Source organism: Triturus cristatus, chromosome 3_2 (assembly GCF_964204655.1).
Source record: "Triturus cristatus chromosome 3_2, aTriCri1.1, whole genome shotgun sequence".
Classification (NCBI taxonomy): domain Eukaryota; kingdom Metazoa; phylum Chordata; class Amphibia; order Caudata; family Salamandridae; genus Triturus; species Triturus cristatus.
This window is the reverse complement of record NC_140584.1, coordinates 895,492,256-895,512,816: the sequence shown is the minus strand read 5'-3', so window position 1 is coordinate 895,512,816 and position 20,561 is coordinate 895,492,256. Positions and strand designations below refer to the sequence as shown.

Below are 20,561 nucleotides of genomic sequence, written 5' to 3'. Positions count from 1 at the left end.
CTACTTTTACAATTTGCGAAGAGACAGATTGCTCTTGGCTGGGGGAAGCGTAGGAAACCCACTATCAAAGAATGGTTGAGAGAAGTCACATATGGCCAATCCCAATTGACGGTGTTCTGGGAACTTATGCCGCTAACATCTAGACCCAGGGATATTTGGGAGCCGTTTCTAGACTGGGCCCGGGCGCAATCTACTGATTCTGCTCTGGCTGTGGGCATCGACGGCGTCATGTTACCTGGGGATCCCCCTGACTGAGGTGTGGTACTGTAAGCCCCTACGGGGACTCGAGTCAGATGACGAAGGCGTGTGGGGGAGACGCCCTCCCTAGTGGCTGGCTGGGATCAACAGAGCCGGCATGAAAATTGGGCTAAATTGGTCGTGGCCTCCCTGCTAACATTTAGTAGCTCGTAAGTCATGTTGAACTTGAGATGTCAAAATGCTTGTGTTTCGCATTTCATATATGTCTATGGCCGTTCCTCACCACTGTGATATTAGGCCGCATGCCCTGTTTTGTATATTTTTTGTGAAAATGTAATAAAAAATAAAAAAATTAAAAAAATCTGCACTGTCTCATTACCATGGAGATGTAGGTCCTTCTTCTATGATGACTGGTGCCAGAGGTTCCGGCTGGCCGGTCGCTTGACAGGCAGGACAGTCTCTGTTTACCTCCACCACTTGCTGATGAAGGCCTGGAGCTAGGAGAACAGCTTGCTGTCTCAGACTGCTGGGTGGGGGCTATTCATGGTCCTCGCATAAGGCAGCGTTCCACTGTGACAGATGGTTCTTGTTGAACGTGATGTAATGATTGGAGTTTTGACTTGGCCTCTTAATTGCAGTGTGCTGACGGGCAACTGAAGGACTGCCAGTCTCCCGTTAGTACTGCCTGGATGGCAATTTGGAGGCAGTCATCACCCTCGGTGGCTTCCACAACATCTGAGAGGGACATGGGGATGGGCTTGGACCTGTCAACAACAAGGCGGGCATATTCCTTAACATCTTGTGCTTTCCTAGATTCAGAAGGGGTTACTGGGTGTACATGGTGTGACAAGAAGTTTGCACGGCTGTGCATGCCCGCCTGATACTCGACCATCAAGTTGCACTCCTGCAACTGAATAATAAATTTCTCAATCCTCAGGAGTGGCTTGGAAGGGGATCCCTGGAACAAGGCATAAATGGTTTGTGATCGGGGAAGATAGTAAAAAGGTGTCCATATAAGTATATGTAGAAGGTGGGGCACCCCAATGAATCGCAATGGCCCCCTCATTCTATTTGAGAGCATCTTTGCTCGGTTGGCATGAACGTCTGGCTCGCATACACGTCTAGGGCCCACTCCCCGCATTTTTCATGTTGGGCTAGAACTGCTCGTAACCCTGTGGGGCTAGAATTCGCCACTAGCTGAGAGTCCTTTTTGGAGTCAAAGTATACCAGAATTGTGTCAGCAGACAAGGCTTCCTTCGTGTTTCTAAAAGCTTGCTCTTTTTCTACCCCAATACCCATGAGCTGCTGGACTTGGTAAGTTCACGAAGGGGACTTGTGACATCTGACAAGTTCTTCATGAAACGCCCACAGTCACCATGCCAAGGAAACTACAGACACCTGACACAGATGTGAGAGCTGGGGCATTTCGAATGTCTTTCACTTTTTCTGGGTCTGGACCTATACTCCGGTCAGTGAACCGGTAGCCAAAGAAACTGATGTTGTTCTTCAAAAACTCACACTTATCTCAGTGGAGCATTAAACCATTATCTTTCAGCATGGGGAACACCACACAGAGGAGAGGGAAATGGCTGTGCAATGTTGGGAATGCACCAAGATGTCAATGCTCACATTCAACACTCCCGGGAGACCATGCAATACCTCTTTGATCATGTGCTAAAAGACTTCATTTACCCTTGAGATGCCGAAGCTCAAACGGGTGTACTGGCAAAGACCTACATGTGTGGAGAACATAGTTATGGGGCGAGAGTCAGGGTGCAGCGGTATCTGATGATAGACAGATCAAAGGTTCACCTTGGAGATCCACCTCGACCCAGATAGCCCTCCAATTAGGTCATCATTGGTCGGTGTCAGGTGGCGCTTACGTTAAATAGCTAGATTGGACACCCTCATATTGATTCAGATACTCACTGCTTCTGGTTGCTTAGGTTTTTTCTCAGCCACAATGGGGAGACCCATGGGGATAGGCCTGTCGCCTTCTTAATGATGCCAGCCTGCTTGAGAAGTTTCAGCCATTTCTCTACTTTGGGGCAAAGGCGAAAGGCTATCCTTTGGTGTCTGAGCACTTGAAGAGCAATCGACGCATCTATATGCAGGCGGCCGGCTTTGCCCTCCGGACATTCTAGTAATAGATTGCAGTACACGTCAGCAACCATGTGATTTATGGATGCCACATTGTCGACAAGAGCAGTGACAAGCTTGTTTGAATGTCAGTGAGCACATGAGGATTGATTAGGGTGTGGAGCAGTGTGGGTCAACCGCCCACACGACATGTACTGCCACCTGTTTGCCATCATCCTGGTTGCTCTCTGCTAGTGTGGAGGGATGGGACTCTGGTTGCCTCTGGGTGGAGTGTTACACTTTGGAGAAGTGACTAGGTTTTCCTTGGCAGTCATCTGTGGGGGTATGAGCCATCACATTTTTGACGCAACACTACAACACAGCCCTGGACTGTGATTACCCCCAACCCGTGGCTGTGCTTAATTTGTGAACAAATGAGTGTCGGTCCCCAAAGCTCTTCTCAGAAGCCCATGGCCAGTGCTATCAAATGTTGGTGCTCCCAACACCAAGGCTGAGAAGTCTTCAATTCACCTCATGTTTCGGTAATGGCCTAATGGACACTCCTTTTCTCACTCTTGCCAGATTCTACTTTCTCCCTCTTGTGATGGTTTTTCAGTCTTTCTTTTCTTCCGTCTTCCTGCTTTGTGTGTTTTTACCGCTCTTGCTCTCATGAAATGTCTGATAAGGTAAAATAAGTGCTGGTCCCCAAAAATGAGTGCCAGTGACCCTACACCAGCAGCCACTGTCTCAAATGAAACACTGACCACAGGTCTGCTAGTAAAAAAGTGCTATACTTTGGGTCCAGTGGGCTCCTCAGACTTTTTGTACTATTGATAGTTATGCCCCTAGTCTGAAGGGTAGTTTTATAAAGCTCAAGAAGCATATCTACCCAGTTTAGCATCATCCTTTCACAGCATAGTAAATTTCAACTTATAAGTTTATATATATATATTTGCATCAAGCCTGTCTTCATGCACTCACATCATTGTTTATTGTCCAAATCAACATCTAGTTTCTCATCAGCACGACCTCTACACATTCGGAGGCCCCCGCAATCTCCGATTCCATCAAGGTGTTACATCACAGTTCATATTTCGGGCCAGCAGCTTGTAACCGTGGAATCATCACTCTCCTGTTTGCTAGCAGGGACCCAGTTCTGGAATTTTGCAGCTCATGTGAGGGGAGAAATGCTCACAATTTTTTCTAACCGCTGGCAATCGCTCAGGGTAGCATTCCAGGCCCATCATTCTTTTGCCCACCATGCCATCTCAGATTAGACCCAGCCATATGCAAATCAGCCTTGCCCCTGCTCCAATAGGAACAGTCCACCCTGAACTGCCAAGCCAGGTCTTCTCTGAGCCAGAATACAAGCATCCTAAGACCGGTTTTGCCTTAATAACCCCTGAGCCTCCAAGAGATACTCGTCTTTTTGTACTCATTTCTTCAGCCTCTTTCTGGCTTTCCTGAGGTCGCAGCATAACACAACCTATGGTGAACCAGTTTTCTCCCCAAAATGCTAGCTGCCTGAAAGTCACGCATTGCTGGATACCAGTAGCACGTACACAAATCACATTGTCTTGCAAAGGCGAGGAGTCCAGAAAAGCAGCAAAACCCAACACCCTCTGGCATAAAACACATCTCCCCCCCCAGAACTTGCTTCATACCGGAGTGAGGTGCACCTTGATATGCCGCAAAACTGAAAATGGTTTATAGAAGCATGGAAATAACAATATAGCTTATGATGGGAGGAGACGGTGTCAATAATTTTCATTCCTGCAGATCTAGGCACGTGTGACGTTTTCAAAGCGTGAGTAATGAGACATCCCGGCATGACTGAGTCGAAACAGGGTGGCGCCCCTCCCGGAGGCATGCTCTCTGCCTACTAGTTTTGGCAGCTGAAGTGGGTCGATTTGGTTCACATGCCATCGCGTGCACGCGCGCTTGCTTCTGTGTTTATAAACAACGTGATTACATGGCAGTCTTAAGTACTGGTCTTGTCTTGTTAACTGCGGGTGAGCAAGCAGGGAAATAGCCCCTTTCTTGAGTTCCAGTTTTTTATGAAGTTTCATTTTAACTCACTGCGACATGCTAGGAACCTCACTTTTGTAATGCAAATACAGTATTCCAGTCTTTAGAAGTTACAGGAACATATGCTTAAAGTAGAAAAAGAATGCTGAAACTGCCATTGCTTGAATAATACCTGCCTATCATGGGAATCCCATTAATATTCACAATGTTTCAGTTTTCATAAGCTGAAACAGCTCTATCCCCAAAATGTGCACGCCAGTGTGAAGAATCAATCTTAAAGGAACTAGGATGTTTACCGATGTTTTTATTTTTTTCATTCAAAAAGCAAAAAATAAAAAAAAATGGCATCAGATAGGGAGAACATAATGTCAAAAGACTTGGCTTCCGTGATATTAAATTTGGCATGCTGATTGAAGCCACGCTGCATTGCATGCACCCTCATTTCAGCAGAAAAACTGCACCATTGTGATGGCCAATCACAGGTGATATCAAGGGGCTCGATTGTGACTTGCATTGAAGCGGTGGGAAGGACTGGCTGGCCCTTCTGACACGTGTCTGAGAGCAGCCAATGGCCCAGCTATACTGGGCAGGCAGGATAGATTCCTGCAAGAGTCTACCAAACCCCTAGCAGGGCCTGCACCCCCAGAGATGAACAGAGCCAGACAGGCCATGGCAGGCATCAGGCGTTTCCCCAGGAGGCTGGAAGGGTGGGGGCTTGTTTTGCAGTGGTGCTGCAATATTGGTCCCCCCCGGGCCTGGTCTGACAATATTGCCTGGGCTGCTTTGGGTTCCCAGTCCGGCCCCGGACATGAAGCACTCCTGGATGATATGAACATGTGGCTTTGTTCATCTCATATTTCATAACGCAGCAGCAAAAAAACAACATCCAGCTGCACTCTCAACCTTATTTTGACATCATAAGTAAAGTCAGTCACAGAAATCCAAGCAGCGCTGGAGATAGAGGAACTGATCGAAAGGCAAAGGAGAACGACCATCCAGCAGCAGCAGGGGAATCACTGATAAACATGAAACAATTGCTCCTTCCAGTGGTGCCGGAACACTTTTGAGGATAGGGTGCTGCCATCAAATTTACATCACTGAAGTCAGAGGGACTGTGAAAATCCCTAGCATCAGACAAAGAACAAGTGTAGCAAATGAGCCATGCCCATTCAGGAGGAGAGCAGTAGGGGTGTAGAATCTAACTGGTGGTCCCTTTTGGAACACCCTGTTGCAAATATATCACTATAGCATGGTGTGGTAGTGCACTTTATTTACGTGCAAAACATTTCCCATTCAAATGGCCACTAAATTTGCACACCCATGCAGTTTTACTGATAATATCATACAGCACACAAATGATGATGTGTGGAATTCGGGTTTGAGTGAATATTTATCATTTGCTCATCACCAAGTAAATTGTCTTGATTTGTTTTGATCCTATTAAAATATTTTTTTCCATCACATTTCAGAATTACACAAGAAAGTAATTTATTTGGTGCGTTCCTAATGGATGATATATTTTGGGCTTCCCTAACTTCCGTGCAGTTAAAGTTGTGTTATGTGTTAGGAAACAAATAGCCTACAGCCCCTCCTTTCACACCAGCAAGATTGTCACACAGTTCAAATGAAAAAATCCCCTCACTTTCCAGTCAAAGAAAAAAGAGTTAACACCAATCTCCACACTAAAAGAATAAACAGCAAATTGAAGACGGAGCCTGACATTTGACCTTTCAGACAAGATAAGATATAAAGGCATCTTTATTGCATATTCATCTTCTGAACTCCAGCATGTTTATTTTGGGGGTGCTGCAGTACCCCCTGGCCTCCACTTCCAACGCAGGTGGTCATTCTCCCACTTCCAACCCTCAAGCACCCAAGTAGGAGAGAGCATCTTAGGCCACCATCGAGAATCACAAGAGATCACAAAAGGAAGAAGGATACAGAAGACTGATGATTCCTCTCTGGAATTCAGTCATTCTCTTTCCAGCATTCTACCCATCCAGCACGAAAAACTCAGTGTGTTGGCTTTCCAGCAGCTCACATACATATTATTTTTTTAAAGACCATTTTACAGAGCACGACAGTAGATTTTTCTATATACCAAGCAATACCTTGTTCATTTAGGATTCAAAATCCCTGAGAAGCATAATACTTTGGGTATTGAGAGACACTACATATCAAAGTAATATTGGGGTTTCTCAGATGAGCCAGTGGCTTAGCCTGAATAAATGGAGAAGGGAGGTGTTGCAATGGGCTGAGGTCGAAAGGAATGTGTTACAAATGGAGAGCAAAATAGGAACCTGACTTTAAGAGACCTTTGGTTTCAATTCTGATTTCTTTCCCCAGGAGTGTGACACAACAGGGTTGACCTGCCCATTTTAGTGAATGAATGAATGAATGCCGTGATTTGTTAAGCGCGCGGCTAATCTAAAAGAGTGTCCCAGCACTATATGGAGAGTAAAGAGGAAAAAGAAAATTGAAAGGCTAAAGTGTAAAAAGCCAGCTTTAAGTTTCTTTCTGAAGGGCCTCTTGCCTTCAATTTGTGACAGTTCTACTGGTGGATATAAAAAAAACTATACCATATACTTCAATACCTGTTGATGAGAGAAGAGAATTGACCAGCTAATTGACCGAATTGCCATTTCACTGAAAATATTGTATGAATCTAACAATATACTGCAGGTTTATGTGTGGGATTATTTGGAATGTTTTCAAGGAGTGCATTAAAGTAATGATTGAATGGGCATGATATGTTAAAGGTACCCATATGAAAAATCAGCGACAATAACTCATAGATCAAAGACAATGATTCTTAGACTTGTAGAACCCATTGTAATAAATGCACTACTTGCAGTTTGGTATGTAAATTATATATATATATAATTATGATTTTTTGCAGTCAGCTTCCTGTAAGGGGAATGGCGAAGAAAAGGGCCTGCCATGGGCTGCTCTTCCACAGAGGGGATGGATCAGCCAGCAGAAAACAGAAGTTGTGTGACTGTAGTATGACAAGGGTGTTGAGGCCATACATCACCAGAACCACAAAGACCAGGCAGAAACAACCCAAAGAAAGGATGAGCACCAGATACTCTGTGTTGGGATAGACTTGGATAGTATAGACTGGAGGGGTGAGGCAGAGAGTGAGAGGAAACTGACCTAAACCTTATTGTATAGGTTTTCAAAACAGTAAAAAGGTGAGGTGAGCTCAGGCGGTTAGGGGAAGGATTTTAGTTCCAGAGATATTAGAAGAAGGATCTTCACAGAAGGCTCGTGAGTATGAGCCACCGTCCTTGGCTGAAGTGATGTGGGCACGATCAATCATAATGCCAGAAACGCTTGTGACAGACGCAAGGGAGTAATAGCAAAGCAAAGGAACCCCAGAGGCAACACCGGATCTCTGGGTAGACTACCAGAAGCTGCTGTGCTGGTCATCGCTTGCCTTGGATATCCATGGGTGGGAGAAGAGCAGCCCATACTGGGAAGGCCAGGGACGTTGGCATGTTGTACTGAACTGTTTAGCAAAATCCTTACTTTCCCTCAGACATTGACGTTCCTGAAACTTTCACCCCACGGTGTGCAAACATGCCTTGATCATAGTCTGGCTAATTTGGAAGCAACAGTAGATTTAACTGATTTGTAAATCCTCTTATGCAACTTTCTGGTCAAAAATGTATGGCAGAGAGAGCCAGACCTTGACGAATAAAATAAGAAAATTACCTATATTTGTGTTTCGTTTATCTCGCTCCAGACCTCAGTTTAGGTTTATGCGTTTTCTTGGTCTAATTAAGATGTTTTGCATTTCGCTTTTCTTTCTCTTTATTTCAATGGACAGACATTTTTTTCCATGAACTGTTTTAATTATATGGGTTTCTTATGCTGTGCTCAAACTGCGTTAACCATTAAAAGGAACAGGGCTGGCTCTGCTACCCTAAGCAAGCTACTGCCTGGATGAGTTCCTTTCTGCTACAAGAACACTCAAAACCCGGCCGATATCACCTGTTCTTACAGCAGATGCCCTGGGCTTGTAAGAGATCAACTAGATGCAGGTCACCAATAGCTACTTGCATTTCGATCGTGTTCTGTGACTTGTAACAGCCTTGGGTAGGATTTCCACATGTGCACGTGCTATCCCATCAATGTAAGGGCTACTTATATTCCTGAGGGTGTCTGTGGGTGTATGCACTCCTAATGCATGTCTAGACACATAGGTGGGTGGAAAAGTCACACACTTTTACAGAATTGTACTGGTCATTGCATCACTGCCATTAGAGCTCATGATACCCCTCACACCTGCTGGGATGCACATCTGTAGCACACAGGTTTTAACAGTAGGCGCCGAGGACCAACAAAGTGGCAAAGCTCCACTCACCCACCAACCACCGTGACAACACATTTGTTCTTACCTTTTCTTCAGTCCGCTGTCCGTGAATTTGTTGATTCTGGGAGGCGTTCCCGGCATGATCCTCTCTTTGACAATAAGGGGAGACCCTTCATTGTGAGGCTTGTTCATGTTTCTGCGGAGCGACAGACCAGCAGGTGTATCAAGCAATGGAAACAAGCTATACATTTTATATACACTGACAGGGCATTTCAGACATGACTGTGACAAGCAGTGGCAGGCCTCAATATTTTACACAGGTGCAGCACCAAGGCTGGGATTGAACAGCTTTTGGTGCGCATGCATGTTCAACGGATACTTATGTAGGCTGTGTCAGGGCTTCTCCAAATAACAAGATCTACTGGCTAATGGCTACTTCTCAAAATACTGAAAAACAAAGAATCAACACAAACTGCAGGTCTCTGAGTCACAGCAGCAAGGCCTTCAGAATGCCAACCTGGAATATCACCCGAGAAAGAATGGTGTCATATCTCACATATTCATTTGCTCATCCTCCTATGTATTTCGCTCAGTGGATTAAGTACCCACTCCAGGGATCTATCTGTGACCTCCATATCTCTCATGCGCATGTTCTGTGAGTGATGAAGGCTTGTACTGGTTTGCCCTGCTGGATCTGTTCTGCAAGCAATGGAAGGTTGCACATGCTGAGTTTTGTGAGAGGGAAGCTTGTTCTGCTACTGCCTTCTTCACTTGTTCTTTGCAAAGCTTGCACTGTTGCTTCATGGTTTGCACCTGCCCTGTGATGGAGAAGGTTTGTGCTGCTACCTCCCTAGCTGTACCTGCCCTCCGAAAGAGGGAAACGTCCACTGTTTATACCCATGGTCACTGGTCAATGAAAAAGTGGTGTTTCTACTACTGTTGCCCCAACTTATGAAGAACAAAATATATATTAAATGTACTTACATAATCAATCTTACATAATATGATCTATGAACAAGTGGCTGGGTAACAATATTTGATTTGAGAAATCTGTAGTCCTGACATATAGGCACAACATAAGAGGGCCAAAACGTGTAAACACAGAAAGAAAGGGTTGGTTGCTTGAGCCTCCTGTTTTTTAGGTCTCGCCTGACCCAGCGCATGCGCTGGTCTGGCGAGACTTATTGAGAGGGCTCCAAAAAGTGCTACCAGGCCAGCCTAGAGCTACAGTGCATGTGCGCGGGCGCGCGCGCCTCGCTTTACCGCGATTACTTTCACTTTCGCGGCCGTGCGGCCGCTTTGATATTTGATCACGATCACTTTTGCGGCCCCTTGGCCGCTTTGATGTTCTCTGTGAGGCTTCAATAGCAGCAGTTAAAACAAGCATTGGCATAGCCAATAGGTCTCGCTTTTGGGACCTTATAAGTGTTTAGTTATGCAACTGTTGCATGGCTAAACACTTATAAGGTCCCAAAGGCGAGACCTATTGGCTATGCCAACACTTGTTTAACCTTGTGTTGGGGAGACGCCAGTAAAAACATTTTTAGATCCCCTACATGCACTTTTATTAGAGATCGGACAGTGTGAAAAGGGTAGAAGATAAATGTTGTTATAAGAGACGTAGCCTCACCCAAACTAAGTAACACATTACAAAGATAGACTGTACAACCAGTGAACAGCAGTACTCTCAGATACTCCCCTCTGCTAGATGTGGAACACACTGTTGAAGCATACCATACTAGGTCGGTCGGAGTACATGAATGTATGCTAATTCAACAAGCGGTTTGACTATTTCGGCCAAGAGTGTGGGACTTCTTGTACAAGTCCTTTAACTCCTCTCACTCCCTCTTTCGTGTATTAGTCACCTGTATGTGTGAGAAAATTGTGTGATGTTCCTTCTGCTGCTGAAACCTCTCTGTTACCTATTGATTGTGTTAGGGAAGTATGCACTGCTGCTGCCCATGTTTTACCTTTATTAGGTTGTGAAGCTTAGCATTAAACGTTCCTTACACAAATGGCAAAATAATTTACATTGCCAAGGCTTGTTTTAATGGATGATGTAATTAAACCTCACAAAATATGTTAGCAGAGTTTACTTTCGTTTTACATATTAAGCTAGCCGCTTTTGAAATGGGAAGACAACTTTGTAAAATGTTAAAATATAACTGGCAAGTGGTTCCATGTCATGCACAACACCTTATGCCAGTGATGGAATTATAGACAATAGCACATTGCATGCTGCAGGTTTAATTACAAAATGAAATTGTTAAAAGCAAAACTACAAGCCCCACAGTGCAAAGCCAGAATTAGCTGATTATATAATGGCATTCTTCTACAGGGCAGATTTGTGAAATGCAAAATAACATTCAGCTATTTACTTTTTACCTTTATTTTTTGTAGGAAGTCAGTCACATGTTAAACCACATAACACTCCTTGGTGAAACCGACTTACTACAAGACGTTTACAATGCGAGCAGCAGCAGCTAAGCATGTCTGAAAAGCCACTGAGAGCTTAAAAACAAAACTCTTGGCCACGTCTTCCTGTGCCCACTGTGGGCCGAGAGGTTGGTGATTTGCAGAACTGTAACACCGCTGTGTGGCGCCTTCGGCAGCACGTGCTGCCTCCGAGGGCCAACAAACACTATCATTCATGCAAATGGGACTGTTTGAGGACGTGACGGGCATTATTCTGCACATTATCAGTCTAAAGACGTGCTGGGGACGGGTGTGGTCATCTGTCGAAGATGACGGTTGCTTAATCAGAAAGGTCCCTAGACTGGGCCTGGCAATCCCTTTCCTGCGCCTGTATGAGGGCGCCACGCGCTGTCCACGGTGGGGGAAATGTGAGCCTGATGTCACAGCCTTGGAAACGCGCTGTCTCCCCGGGGCTTGTCTGCACTCTGCTGTGGGTGCAAGGGGGAGACCACGGCCCTGCAGGAGTGGACCCGTGGGGCCGTGCAGTTTTGCAACTGGCCCGCTCCTTGGGTCCTGTGCGGAAGTGGGGCTGCCGGCGTTGGCCCAATGCCGCCCTAATGCAGGGCGAGAAAAGAACAGAGGCAGCAGCCATGCTACCGGCGGTGCCTGTCGGCCCCGGGTGGGCCCTCACCACTTTCGGAAGCCAGAGGCCCGCCAACTTACATGGGGCTGCAGAACACGAGGGAGAGCTGTCTGCGGGGCCTGCAGTGGCTCGGCAGCGATGTGGGTAAAGGAGCCTGAGGACGTCCCGGCCGCGGCGCAGTGACAGTCCTGTGGGGTGACCTGCTAGAGGTTTGAGACCCATACACAAAAGCCATGGAATACCCAGCTGCGTCGACGACAGCGCACATAGTGTGCTTACAAGAGACACACCTCACCCCTTCAGAGGCTCACACGCTGCGGAGAAGGGCCTCATACTCTGCCTTTGCATGGGGAACGGCTTTATGGGTCCATTCTGGGGTGCCGTTCATGGCCTTGGACTCTAGAATAGACACACACAATAGATACACTCCACGGCAGGACACCCTACATGGGTTACCTGTGGTGCTTGGAAGTACGTAAGTCTCAAACACGTAGCAGGACATCCTCCTCGCACACCTGTCCATGGTCATTGCAGATTGGACGATGCATCCCTGGATCCTGGGAGGGGAGTACAATGCAAGGCTTGATGTGGACCTTGATCGTTCAAGCCCCTCCTTACGGGTACGGCTCGATCCGCCAGGCCGAAGGTCTGCAGACCTGGGTACAGGGACGGACTCTTTAAGATGCCCGGCGTAGGTGTGATGAAGGAATGCGTGAATACTCCTTCTTTTCCCCACCACACACCCTACATGTGCAATTAGACTAAATACTCTGCACCACCTCACTTCTACCTCACGTCACTATTGCCACATATTTAGGGAAAACCCTATCAGAGTACAACCCTCTGGAACTGATGGTGTCTTGGGGCCGGATGCCAACCCCCTTTCCCACATGGAGAGGAAGGAGTGGATCCAGTCGAGGGCCTGATCATTGTTTTATCGCTTTCCCAACACTATTAAAACATTAGTAATTTGTTTCAACTTATATCCAAGTTCCCCTTATCCACTTTAGATCTACGTATAAGATGTCTTTTCTCCTTACTACCTCCTAAAGTGCATTGTGCAATAATAACTCGTTATGTGCAAAACATGCACAAAAAAAGTGCATTGTGCTATACAGTACATTAAGAGTGCAAAGATGCTCATATATAATATACACATCTATACGATAATTTTTATGGGGATTTTTTTATAATGTTTATAATGTTTTATATGTAAAAAAAATCAGAAAATGAAATAATTCTAAAACCGCTCATAATCTCATATCTTATATTATCTTAGTTTCGGAGTGAGCTGTTAACCAACTATGCTGCTAACGCTAAATTGTGTACTGATTATAAAGGATGCACCCGGTTATCTGATTATAGGAAGTTGTGCAGGTACTCCGTATTATTGAGTCCTCCGGGGGACTTACTGTCAAATTCAATATTCATGCGAGTTTCTCATTGCCTCAGCGTGCGCTCTCTGTTGCCCCCTGGCTGCAGTTTACGAATTGCATTTATCACATAATATGATCGGCATTTGAGATTGTCATGCTCCTTCTGGAAATGACGTGCAACCGTATCGGTGCTGTGTTGTTTACAATTGCCCTTGAATGCGGCAGTATGCCTACATGTACCTGCAACTTACTACTGCCAGTATAGTTCAGACCGCACGTGCATGTAAGAACATACGCTGCATGTTCAGTGCGGCACGAATAGTGGCCCTTGATGGGGATACGTTTGGAACTGAAAGGTGTTTCAGAGTGGGTTTTATGAGCACCAAATTTGCAGGCACGGCATGACGGGCATTTAAAAAAACCTGTTTTGGTGGGAGCCATGTTGTCCTCCATGTTATTTCTGGGCTATTTTTACCAATTGTGCCCTCATGGACACTGCTCGTCTGAAGGCCACTGTTGGTTTAGTGGTCAAAGAAGGAGCAAGTACCGCATCTGTCATTAGTATCGGCCAATTTTGATTGATAATGGCTTTCATTTGCCTTTGTTGTCTACTATACGTTGTGATTAAACGCGGGGCTGCACTTCCTTTGTCATGAACAGTAATGTTGGACTCAGGATCTGTTACCTTCTTACTCTTCCTTCTTGTAAATGAGGTTTCCCTCGTTACAAGGTCTGCTTTCTCACAGGCTTCCTTTAAAGTGGCCTCACTGTATCCTCATTCTCTAAATCTCAATATTGTGTCATGAGTACATTTTTCTAACTCATCTCTAATGCTACAAATTCTCTTCAATCTAAGGAGTTCCCCATAGGGGAGACTCCTGATAAGACGGTTAGGATGTGACCTCCTTGCATGTAATGTAGCATTACCTGCTGTGGGTTTCCTATGCAAGGTAGATTCAAGCCTGTCACCACTCACATATATTGTTAGTGTCTAAAAAGGCTACGCTCTGCTGACTAATATCTGATGTAAATTTAAGATCGATATCATTGGTGTTCATTTCTGAAATAACAGTCTCAGCACTCTGGCGATCGCCCTTCCATACTAGGAACACGTGGTCCATGAATCAGAGCCGATACAATACCTGGGTGGTGAAAGTTTCAGCATATGTTCACCTTAGGACCTGTCCCTCCCATATATATATATATATATATATATATATATATATATATATATATATATATATATATATATATATATATATGTATTACCTACTGGCGATAGCCAGTAGGTAGTTATAGTTAGGACCACGTTTCCATAGGAAAACCTCAACATTCTATTTTGAATAACTTTGGCGCCGGTCGACGAATCCTCGCGAATTTCTCAAAATAGGTGGGGCGCTACGCTCCGCTCCTACCCTGAAAGTCTCGGGGGGATTCGTCAAGCGGGGGCTGAGATAAAAGGGGGGTCCCAAAACGCGTTTTTCCCATGCATTTTTCCATAGGACCTTTAGAACGAGCTACAGCCCGAATGGCTGAACAGAATTACTCAAAATTTGGCAGAGAGGTAGTCCCTAGGTCAAGGAAGTGCCTTTTGTAGGTTTGGTGTAAATCTGTTCAGTAGATTCTGAGAAAATAGCCTTTAAATCAATATATATATCTGAGCCAGCTTACGGTACGCTTACCGTACGCTTACGGTAAGCGTACGGTGGCGTGCGCGAGCGCGATTCTGATTGGCTCTTAGATCTTAGTAAACATTCGAATCGGCCGAAACCAGGAAGCGGCGGCCGCCATTTTGTCTCTCGCACTGAGAGAGATTTTTAAAATCGGAAGCCCAAAAACATGTAAAGGGGCTGTTTTGACAACTCCCTCCCACATAGTCATGTTGAGGGAGTCCCCAAACATCCCCCAAGTGCAAAAACGGTTTTATTTTTTTTTCGGCAATTTCGCGGGGTACGCTTACCGTACGCTTACGGTAAGCGTACGGTAAAAAAATAAAAATAAAAAAAACACTATCCACACTTACCCCACCCCCTGTGCTTTTGGTGGCCGAAGGCCACCAAATGTGCTGGGCTTATTACAATGGAAAAAAACACTATCCACACTTACCCCACCCCCTGTGCTTTTGGTGGCCGTAGGCCACCAAATGTACAGGGCTTATTATAAGGGAAAAAAACTTAGCATTTAAAAAACCGTACTAATTCACTGAAAAAACCATAGGTTTCACACACGTTATAGTTAGGAATTAGCATTTAAAAAACCTTGCAAATTCACTGAAAAAACCATAGGTTTCACACATGTTATAGTTAGTGGAAATTTTACTGATAAAAAACCAATGAAATTGCCCCGTTATAGTTAGCGCAGGCAACTATAACTCACGCGACCGCAATCCTCTGCTGATGACATATGTGTCTTTATGAAAAAAAAATATTTGTAATATATGTATAGCTAAAAATGTATGGAAGAAGACATGGGCAAATAAGTGTCTAAATACAGTATTAGCATCAGCAGAGGATTGTGGTCGCGTGAGTTATAGTTGCCTGCGCTAACTATAACGGGGCAATTTCATTGGTTTTTTATCAGTAAAATTTCCACTAACTATAACATGTGTGAAACCTATGGTTTTTTCAGTGAATATATATATATATATATATATATATATATATATATATATATATATATATATATATATATATTCACTGAAAAAACCATAGGTTTCACACATGTTATAGTTAGCGGAAATTTTACTGATAAAAAACCAATGAAATTCCCCCGTTATAGTTAGTGCAGGCAACTATAACTCACGCGACCGCAATCCTCTGCTGATGCTAATACTGTATTTAGACACTTATTTGCCCATGTCTTCTTCCATACATTTTTAGCTATACATATATTACAAATATTTTTTTTTCATAAAGACACATATGTCATCAGCAGAAGATTGCGGTCGCGTGAGTTATAGTTGCCTGCACTAACTATAACGGGGGAATTTCATTGGTTTTTTATCAGTAAAATTTCCGCTAACTATAACATGTGTGAAACCTATGGTTTTTTCAGTGAATTTGCAAGGTTTTTTAAATGCTAATTCCTAACTATAACGTGTGTGAAACCTATGGTTTTTTCAGTGAATTTGTACGGTTTTTTAAATGCTAAGTTACTTTACGCCATTCGTGGCGTGCGCGCCCACTTAACGCAGTTCGTTCCGTGCGCGCACGGTGCGCTTCGCGCACCGTGCGCGCACAGTGAGCACGCGGTGCGCTTCGCGCACCGCGCGCCCACTTTACGCAGTTAGTGCCGTGCACGCACGGTGGGCACGCGGTGCGATGACAAAGCAAGAAAGCACGTCAACAAATCTGTTTCTGCTTTCCTCCGTGACTATGGTATGGGTGCCATTTACCACAACAACTTGCGTTATGACATGCAAGACATTTATAGAGGAGATGGTGTGCACTTCAATGATGAAGGGAACAGAGTCTTCCTCTTGAACCTTAGACTCTGCATCGGTACTTACTTGTAGGTACCACTAAAAAATCATTTCATAAACACAACGGCTCTTTTTAGAGCCCCCTAATATCTAAACACTTAAATCTGATTTTCATTTTTTTTTTTTTTTTTTTCTACCGTACGCTTACCGTAAGCTTACCGTACGCGTACCCCGTGATTTTTTTTAAAATCAATAAATGTTTTTTTTGTACTTTTCTGTCCTTCTTTGACCCCCTTACAAATGTTAGGGGGTCTGTAACTCTCCTCATTGCCCCCTTTCCTTGTTTTCACTCTTTTTTTTCAGAGTGAAATACACAAAATGGCGGCCGCCGCTTCCTGGTTTCGACCGATTCGAATGTTTACTAAGATCTAAGAGCCAATCAGAATCGCGCTCGCGCACGCCACCGTACGCTTACCGTAAGCGTACGGTAAGCGTACCGTAAGCGGGCTCAGATATATATATTGATTTTCTCAGAATCTACTGAACAGATTTACACCAAACCTACAAAAGGCACTTCCTTGACCTAGGGACTACCTCTCTGCCAAATTTTGAGTAATTCTGTTCAGCCGTTCGGGCTGTAGCTCGTTCTAAAGGTCCTATGGAAAAATGCATGGGAAAAACGCGTTTTTGGACCCCCCTTTTATCTCAGCCCCCGCTTGACGGATCCCCCCGAGACTTTCAGGGTAGGAGCGGAGCGTAGCGCCCCACCTATTTTGAGAAATTCGCGAGGATTCGTCAACCGGCGCCAAAGTTATTCCAAATAGAATGTTGAGGTTTTCCTATGGAAACGTGGTCCTAACTATAACTACCTACTGGCGACCGCCAGTAGGTAATATATATATATATATATATATATTTAGTGCCATCAAGTTAAAAAGGAAATAATGGCATAGTTCCAGCAACCACAGTATTCCCATATCTCGAATTATCGAGGGAAATCCAGGCTTTGTGTGTGCTGAATCGGTGGTGGCAGTTTTGTGTGTAGAACGGATTACCAAACCATGGCCCAAACATGCATAAAATACACCCCAGAAGCGGCTGGTACACTGTCCCAGTTTGTGTTAATCACGGCTGCTCCCCTCCCTACAAGCGCTTGGGCCGGCGTCTTAGCCACTCCAGTTAATGTAGGTACATATCAGGAATTATAATAAACCACGCTGGCATTTCCTGCCTAAGATTTGTCACGCTTCCAGAAGCACTGGCCCGAATTTTACAGCATACGTCACACATTCGTTTGATGATACGGCTACCGGCATGGACACATTTTCTACTCGAAGGACCCCTTTGACAATGTTAGCAGGTCCGTCAACAGGCGTATTTGCGAGGTTACATCGAATATGTTTGCGAATACACAAACATCATTCTGGTACTGACTCTCTCCTGAAACTTTGTTTACAGATTTAATTGGATCAAATTTCTGGATTTCTCAAACGAAAGCGGTGTGTATGTGTGAATAAGTAAAGTCTTCTGTTCAGGTTTCAAAACGATTTTAAGTAAAACTACTACAGAAATACATTTAACATACTATGTATGCACATTACTTACAAATATTTAAACTGTAATTCTTTTAATATTTTGTAGTCTGTACTGTAGCCTAACTGCTCTGAGGCGGTCTTCATTACAGTTTTCTGGGGCTCAGTATTTTTTCTATCACTATTTTTGGCTTCTAATAAGTGTTATTAGCTGTGGAATTCCTCCATCTTGTTTAGCGTGAAAGATGTTGAATGATCATGTTTAAACCTGCACTACCTCTATACAACCAGCATGAAACCAAACAAACGTTAGGATTTACCAGAGCAAATTTTAAAACATAAAAATTCCCACAAGTACACTCGCCAAAAAAATGCAATCTTGATTGGTGAATTCAATTGGCTTAATGTAGATGGATGAAGAAAGAACCAATAACAAGTGACGCAGACCGCTAGTGACGCACAGAGACCTCAAGGCCAATGAGCAGGGAGCAGCGGGACCAGGCCTGGCATTCGCGCCACTGAATCACCGCTGCTCCGACAGTGGTTGGCAATGGGGTAGGAGCGAACTGGGGAGCAAATTAACCCCAATCCAGGCCTGATCAGGGTCCGAAGCTGGCCTGTGATAGGCTGGAAATGTGCATAAGAAGTGCATATGTCCAGGGTCTGGCTGGGATATTACGCTGGGTTGCCTGCTTAGCGAGGAGTAAAGAAAACTCACTAAGCTATGAATGAAAATCCTAGAAAATAAAAAGGGCAAGTCAATAGTATATATAAATTTCCTCTTTGCTGTTGATCAGTTACATTTAGCACCCAACTTTGTCCTCACGTTAACAGTGTCACAAATAAAAAGCCACCCGAAAACAGGCTTCATGTGCAATAAACTTTTTTCCTGGACACGGACAGATGACGTTAAAAAAGGGGTTTCCGTTATATAACCAACTCCATCACAGTAAATGGTGTGCGCCCATACAATTATTGGAACTTGCCTCACGGGTTGAGGCGCTCCTGGATCCTGCTGAGGTTGGGTATGCTTCCGATCAAACCCCCTCCTGGCCAAATGGCATGAAATCTCCCCTGAATGACATTTCTGCCATAACAGGATTCAAGATTTGAACCATGTCCTATTTGCCTGCCCAGTGCTTTTATTGCGCTGCCGAAAATGGTTGAGGCCCATATGCTTGCAGCTATCTATACAATCGATAATGGAACCACTACAGTCCCTTTATGGGCCTTCCAATTAAATGTTTTGCTATAGCATTTTTACCTTTTGTAAGTTTTTTTTAATGTATACTGATTTTATGGTTATTACTCTATGGTAGGTTTAACGAGGATTGGGGTTCCCTATGCATATCATGTGACTATATGCGAATATGTTTATTTGCTAATTGTTTTTCTGTGGATCTCTTCAGAGTTCCGTAACTTAAACAAAACTTGAATTTAATGTATACCCCGGGGCCGTAACAAGCGACAGACGCACACCAGGCGCTCACTCACCTGTATTGGGACCTTTCCCTTGCAGTCCTGACCCGGACAGCCCTAACTGGTAAGACAGGGGAGCTGGGAATGGTTCTCCCGGCTTCTAAATCCAATGTGCCAAATTGCCAACAATAAACTCCACTGGGGCCCTCTGATCCCAAGGCGCTGAACCCTGCAGAGCCGTGCCTGTGTGGAGCTCCGGGTCTCGTCTGCTCACAGCTGGATCCTCCCGGGTAAATGGTACAGCCCTGTACTTCAGCGAGCGGGTGAAAGTCGGCGCTGGTCGAACCTGTTGAGCGCCGGGCATCTGACTGAGGTGGCACCGCGGCACCACTGTAAATAACATGCCGAAGAACACACAACTCCGGTTGGACCACTTGATGAGCAATATTAATTGGATATTTACCGACACTGTAGCAGCTGTATGTTCATAATAATAGCCGCGCACACAGTCAGGAACGTGCCTCCCGCTTCCGCCACCGGTGGCACGCGCACCTCGCGAGGGATGCTATTGACATTCCAGGGTGCTGAAGCACACCTGTGTTATGTAAATATTTTGCATCCTAATGAACTCTTCATGACAGTGGAATTCATGTCAGGCAACACCTAACACGCTGCCGAAGCGGCCAGGTAATCCCCTTTCAGGAATGTGCCCCACATGTATACTTTTAGTGATAGCCTAATAAGCCTCGGCGTAAACTACCGAAAGCCAAAGCTGAGACGGTTTCCCCGAGATGGGCTTTCTGGCGGCCGACTTGAGGACCTATGGGTGTAGGTTCGAATCCCGGCCTCGGCGCTAAACTCGCGATTCTTGGCAAATAGCTGTAGTTTTCCCTACGTTTTATTGTTTGAATAGCATTTGTATAATCCCCACTTGCACCTGATTTGGTGAATCGTCTTACAAACCCCCTGTCCATATAATGTACTGCGCTGCGGTTGCTTTCCATCTTGGTTTGCGGGGTATAAATGCCAATACATGCATGCAAAATATTGAGCCCTGCGGTGGTATAGACTCAAATCTACCTCCCTTTTGTGGCAAGATGAAAACCTAAACATGTATAAAAAGGCTCAGGGC

At 44.8% G+C, this 20,561-nt stretch overlaps 1 protein-coding gene across 1 annotated transcript in view; it reads right to left on the bottom strand.

Moving 5' to 3' along the window:
• The window catches only part of TRPV3 (transient receptor potential cation channel subfamily V member 3), a 96,475-nt gene extending 76,693 nt beyond the window's left edge, over positions 1-19,782 (bottom strand). Inside the window, exons 1-2 of the mRNA XM_085649327.1 lie at positions 19,505-19,782; positions 8,709-8,819 (exon numbers count right to left, since the gene is read on the bottom strand). Of these exons, the coding sequence (XP_085505453.1) occupies positions 8,709-8,815 (107 nt within the window). The 5' untranslated portion in view covers positions 8,816-8,819; positions 19,505-19,782. The remainder of the gene's footprint in view (positions 1-8,708; positions 8,820-19,504) is intronic.
• Between the last annotated feature and the right edge of the window lie 779 nt (positions 19,783-20,561).